Below are 6,511 nucleotides of genomic sequence, written 5' to 3' on the forward strand. Positions count from 1 at the left end.
AGGCCTAAGGCCAGTGACTATTTGTGCTTGTGTGCATATATCTTCATAGGTGCTCAGAATTTGTCCACATATATTATTTATCCTCACATGACCTGTAGGAAGGGAAGGAGGGAATGATTTAACTATGATTCACATGTATTGGTGGAATGGGAAAGTTTAGTTCTTGAGGTTATTAATTTAATGTCCTGTGCTTTGCAGATAAGAGTGCCTCAAAGTGGGCTGCTGGGCTTACCTTCATTTACCTCATATATACACAGTATATCTTGAGGTCTTGTCTTTGAAGAATTTATTTATTTTATAAGGCTGTGCATTTTGCTACAAGACCTGGCCAGTAACAATATGCTCAGTCAATATGAATTTTCAACATTAAAATTCTTTCCAGACTGGAAAAAATACACCTAAAATTTGTGGCTCGAGGGTTTGTAAGCACACATGTGGTGAGATGAAGGAATGGTTTCAGACATCCTTTGGGGCTTGTCTTCCAAACCCAGTAACCAATTTGCACTGATATACAAATAACCCTTTAGTGGCCTGTGAATGCTATTATGTGAGTAATTATTCCCTTCCTGACTTCCCCAATAATCTGGATTAGGTGTTTCAATGATAATTTATGAGCAAGTGTGTATGATTTTTTTACATTAAGATTTTCACAGGATGGAGATGGTACATAATAAACTTTTAAAGTAAATGCACTAATAATTCATGTCTTAAATAGTAATTCTATCACCAGTCACATGCCAAAATTACATTTTTATAATGTGTTTATTTGTGTACAAAATATGTTGTAATTTACTGATGTATATGCAGCAAAATATTCTATCACATACAACAAAAATACACTTTTTACCCCCTTCCCCTGCCCTTGAAAATGGCAACACTGTTTTGGCAGTTGAGCAGCTAAAAATAAAGTGCTATAATTAAGCAGTATTGGAATGTCTTCACTCAACAAATGTGATGTACAATTTGAGTATACAACCACATTTTTGTTAGTTTTTTTCACAGAACAGGAAATTCCACATCCTGAACACCTCCAGAAGATACAAATATTTGTATATATATGTACACATGTATACACTGTATATGTAAAGTGCCAACAAGCCTCTTTGTCTCTGTGAGTTTGTTGTGTTTATGTTTATTCTGGCTTTCCAAAATCAGTCACACTATTGGGATCTCAGAGTTCATCAGCAGGCACCGAGAAGCTCACCAAAGGCTGGCTTGTTAGGGGTGCGGTGTTGGTTAGAGGGTGGAGGGAGCCATCAGACCTCACTGGGGGACCTGGAGCGGAAGGGCACTTTGGACTGGAAACAGCCACAAAACAGGAGCCACAGGGCCCGTTGGATCTCCTGGTTGCGGAAGGCATAGATGATAGGATTGATCATAGAGTTGTAGGTTGCGGGCAGCAGGGTGGCGTAGGTGTAGACATCTGGGTCCTCGTGGCTACCTACCACGCAGTAGATGGCAAAGGGCAGCCAGCTGGCACCGAAAGTGCCCAGCACCACTGCCAGCGTTCCCACACCTTTTTTGGTGGCAGCAAGGTGGGGTGGCGCCAGGCAGTGCTGCTGCAGCGCGATCTGGTGTGCGTGCCGCCAGACCACCTGGCAGATGCGCACGTACAGGTGCAGCATGATGCCGAAGACCGCAAAAAAGGTGGCAGAGAGCAGCGCCACATGGCTGCGCGTCAGCGGGCGCACCACGCTGCAGGCGGCGCGCTCCGCCAGGCAATTCCAGCCAAGCACCGGCAGCAGCCCGAGGCCTAAGGACACGGTCCAGGTGGCAGCAAGAAGGAGGTGCACGCCCATCAGGGTCCGTCGCGAGTAATAGGTGAGTGCGTTATAGAGGGACAGGTAGCGGTCCACCGTGATGGCCAGCAGGCTGCTGACTGAGGCAGCGAAGGAGGTCACAAGGAAGCCCACAGTGAGCAGGCTCACGGTCTCTGAGGGCACCACGTATTGGAATACGAAGTGCAGAATGAGACCGCAGCCCGCCAGCAGGTCGGCGGTGGCCAGGCTGCCCACCAGCACGAACATGGGCGTGCGCAGAGCAGGGGTAGACGCGATGAGCGCCACTACCAGGGCATTTTCGCCTGCGATCACCGTCCCAGACATGCAGAGCAGTACGTCCCATGGATTCACTGCCGAGAGCAGCAGCCCCGGCGGCCCCGCTGGCAGCTGCGAAGACAACTCCAGCGACGCATTAGCTGCGCCGCCGCCCCCCAGCGCCGCCGCCGCTGCGGCTGCCGGGTGCCCCCATTCACCGGTGTCCCGCGCTCCTGCTGCGGTGGCTGCTGCCGCCGCACCCTCGGCCGCCACTGCCACCACCTGGGAGCCGTTGAGCGAAGATACGCTCGCGTTCATCGCGGCGGGACGTTACACCCTGCGTGGAGAGGGAGAACAAGTGTCAGGTGTGCGGTTCACCCCGCCAGGGGACTTCCCCGGGTGCTGCTGCCCCGCTCGTACTGCCCATCCCGCCTCAGAGCAGAGCGAGGAAGCAGTGGTAGAGAGCCAAAAATAAAAAATACCTGTTGAGTGAGCCAGTGAGAGAGTGAAAAGCACAAGGGATGCCGCACTGGTATCTGAGTTTTTGCACAGATAAAGACACGAAGAACATTCACTCACATTCACACAGATCACGTAAGTGTGTCCGTATTTGCAACCGCATCTTGTGCACCAGACTATTATTGTCGGCCCCAGAGAGTCCTGCCCGGGCTCTGACCGGCTTGGTCAGGCGCTCTCAACTAAGCGGCGGAATCGCTGTCCGCGGTGCTGAAAGATAAGTTTCTGCGCTCTGGGAACACAGAGGACCCCGTTGGCTTCAGAGACCCCTAGGAAAGAGGTTTGGAGGGAGAGAAACTGGAATGTCTTTTTAGGTGGAGAATGTGGAATCAGCTTGGCTCCATTTCTCCGGGGTGAGAAGGATTCATCCCCTGGCCATCCTTCACCCCTTCCCCTCTGCACACCCTCAAAGTTCCTTTAGAGAGCCCGGTTGCTCACCTGGGGAGTCAGGGCTTCAGGAAATCGCTGATCATGAGCGCTGCGATGGGGCGCCAGGCTGCGCTCCCCGCGCGAACAGAGCCGACTCCTGAAGGAGGTGGCCCGCCCGGCATGCAGAGGAGTGCCGCGAGCTTGTCGCTGTGCGGGTGCTGCGGAGAGTGAGAGATACAGTCAGTAGAAGAAAAAGCGGCTAAGAGCAGCGCGCCCGCTGGAGATTGACAGGCAGGGCGCGGTGACGTCAGGTTCCTGGCTCCAGAGTGCAAGCCAGGCGCTCGCTCTACTTGCCCGCCCATCAGCTACCTCCCTCACCACATACCCTCCCCAAACGATGTTTCAGAGGATTCATAGAAGGAGAGGTCGGAGGGTCGCCGCCAGCTCGGAACCTCCAGGAATAGATGGGAGAAAGAGGCAAAGGGGAAAAGAGTGAAGACTAAGGGAAGGCAAGGAGGGTGAAGTGGGAGGGGAGGGGTGGGGGATGAGATGCACTAGCCAGGCAGCAAGACCCAAGCCGGAGGTCACTGAAGGGGGCAGGTTGAAGAAAAAGCCCTGGAGAAGAGGGAGCTTGGTGCAGAGAGGTCCAATCAGAAAGGTGTTACCTTAAAAAAAAAAAAAAAAAAAACCTTAGGGGACAGGAATGAACTGGTATGGAGGGGACAGTGAGGGTTTCTTAAAAGGATGTTTGTGGTACCCTTGTCAGCTGAGTAGAGCTAGAGAAGAAAAGCTGAGTTGTGGGGAACAGAGAAAAGATGGGACATTTGAGGAAAGCAATGTCTTCTTTTGACGGTTACCTGTGCAATCAATTCTTCTCTCTCCCTCCATTTCTTCCTCTCTCTCACTATCTTTCTTGAACTCTGCACAGAGGGTTTCACCATGATCTCCCCAGCCAAATGTTCCCCGATCACACTAACTGATAGTGCTCTTGGAACTTGCTCTTTAATTAAAGACCAGGTCTGTGTCTTGTTAGAAAAGAAGAAAGCAGCAAAATGTGATTTACTTTCCTGGCAACAGACTTTGCCCTGTTAATTAGTACCCTATAAAACAAATTACAGGATGAAAATAGTGATGACTCAGCTGCACCAGACTTCAGTAGGCAGGAGTTTTATTTTCAACTTGGATAACTCATGCTTTTGGTTTAAAGGTGTTTTGTTTTGTCAGTAAAATACAAGTATTAGACTTCTTTTTCTTTTTTTTTAATTAGCCACAATCTCCAGTACCTGTACTTGGGGGAAAAAGTTAGAGTAGTTGACTCCACCTAAGGCTCTGGAATAAACGATTTGTTATTGGCATGATGGCATTATATCAGAGCCACAGACATGATTTTCAGGGGCCACATGCTCTAGGCAAGGTGAAAATAGACATTTGCTACTGGTGCTTCCTATACTTTTCCGTGTAACTTCTTTCCTCTCCTGGCTTCGCTTTGCCTCAAAAAGAAAAAATATATATATTCAAACTTGTGTACAGGCTGGAGTGGAAGGTAGAATTTTATCCTGGCCTTCTCCATTTAAATATGCCCCCTAAGTCCAGACTCATCTTGCCCTCCTATCTCAGTTCAGCTATACTTAACTGGAAAAAGCAGGAAAACTAATAGGACCATTCAAATCTTTGGCTGCAATAGCTAGTGTGGGTCCATAAAATGAATTTACACACAATTTCTCCATTGGGAGAGTTTATAAAATTCTTGTGAATTTGCAATTTGGCTGAAGTTCTGTTTCTGGAAGTGCCATTTTGAGTTTCAGTAGAAGATTATCAAGAATGTTATTTCAGAGCTGTCAAGCAAACTGTCAAACTGCAGATTTCCCAAACAATCAGATGAAAACCCAAGGGGAGGAGGATCTTTCTTAGTATCTGAATGTGTTACAGTTTTACGTGTCACAATGCAGTGCTAAGTGTGAGGTTAAGATTAAGCAGAGATCCTGTGTTTCAGACATTTTCAGGCTGTCACCATCGCCAAGAATGGATTGGCTTTTCAGTAGTTTCAGGGGGAAGATGACATATGTATATTCACGTACATTAATGCTGGTTGTGAGGGTTTTTAGACTATCTTTCAGTCATGCCAGTCTGTGGTTACCTCTCTCAGATACTAAATTGGGTCCTGACAACAAACAGGGCATTCTGTCAAGCTCCACCTTGTTTCTCCCATATTCACTTTTGTCTCCTGGGAGGCAGAAGATGGGAAAGAAAAAAGGTATGTAGTTCATTGTGTATGGTCAGGAATTAGATGTACTTCACTGCCTACTTTGCCCACAGTTCCCCACAAGAGCCTGCCCTTCCAGTAGTCTCCTAGAATATTCAACCTGTGAACTTTGTGACAATTTCCACTCCTGGCCCAGCTTATGGAAAGAGGTTGATGCCTGACCCAAGGTTAAACAAGATCAGCCATCATTCACTGGACCAGTGACAGGACATCATTCAGGACCATTCCTGAAAATTTAACTAGGAAACATTGTGACAGTTGTCAGTCAGTGTTGGGCTTTGAACCTGAAAGAGCATGATAAGTTAGGGCTGGATCACTCACGTTGAACCTTGTGTGAAATGAGAATCAGAGGAAGACAGCTGCAATAGAAGAGTGAAGCAGATGTGCAGAGAGGAAAAGAGATAAGGGAGATCAAATGACTGAGATGTGGAGGGAATGACCTCAGTCCCTGTGTGTCTGGTTGCCAGCTCTGGGAGTCTAAATCTCTAGATCCCTTGAAATGGCTATTTGTAGTCTCTACTACAAACCTTTCAAACCTTGAGGTTCCTTGAGTGGGTTTCTAATCTGTGAATTGTTGATACTTGACTGAAGCACACAACTAAATGTATTATTCATCCACCAGGTTGTTTGATCCAGGTTATGTTTTGTGGTATGCAGATTTTGATTTTCAGCTTATAGGCACAGGTTAAACTCATCATTACCACCCCTGTGACAAACCCAACATATCCTCTGGTGCCTTTGTATTAGAGCAATATCCAAGCATGAACACAAGGAAATTTTCCTTCTCTGAGATTATGCTCAGGAATTACAGTCTGTCAAGCACAACTCTTTCTGTAACTCCCTTGGCTATTTCTTGCCTGTTTCAGTCTCGACCAGTGGTTCCCAACCCTGGTTGCATTTCCAAATTACCTAGAAAGCTTTTTAAAATGACTGATTTCTGGATCTTTCACCCAGAAATTCATTTGATCTGGAGTGAGAACTAGGCATCAAGCTTCCTAAAGACTCTGATGGGAAACCAGGGTTGAGAACACTCATCTAAGTAATCATACAATCTCCTTGTGAGTTTAGCACGCAGTTTAGATTTGGAGTTTGGAATAGTTCCAATAAAGGAATTGTAGCAACAATCCAACTTTAAATCATTTGGTGTAATTTCATATTCAGGACACTAACCAATCCTCAGTAGACCTTTAATTTTCCACACTCACAAGAACCACCTTTACGGCCCAAGACAACGGCTGACACGTGGTCCCCTTTTGGCCCTGACGAACTCAATGGCTCCATCAAGGAGCTCTAAATTCTGGTTGCCCCAGAACCTCTATTTTTCTGT

At 47.2% G+C, this 6,511-nt stretch overlaps 1 protein-coding gene across 1 annotated transcript; it reads right to left on the bottom strand.

The window, feature by feature from the left end:
• Window positions 1–743: 743 nt before the first annotated feature.
• Window positions 744–3,185, bottom strand: GPR6 (G protein-coupled receptor 6). Its single transcript, XM_019966977.2, has 2 exons — window positions 2,991–3,185; window positions 744–2,373 (listed from the first exon to the last, which is right to left on the bottom strand). The coding sequence occupies exon 2, from the start codon at window positions 2,352–2,354 to the stop codon at window positions 1,257–1,259; it is 1,098 nt and encodes a 365-aa protein (XP_019822536.2). The 5' UTR covers window positions 2,355–2,373; window positions 2,991–3,185; the 3' UTR covers window positions 744–1,256.
• Window positions 3,186–6,511: the final 3,326 nt, after the last annotated feature.

The sequence above is a fragment of the Bos indicus genome, chromosome 9, assembly GCF_029378745.1.
Source record: "Bos indicus isolate NIAB-ARS_2022 breed Sahiwal x Tharparkar chromosome 9, NIAB-ARS_B.indTharparkar_mat_pri_1.0, whole genome shotgun sequence".
Lineage (NCBI taxonomy): Eukaryota > Metazoa > Chordata > Mammalia > Artiodactyla > Bovidae > Bos > Bos indicus.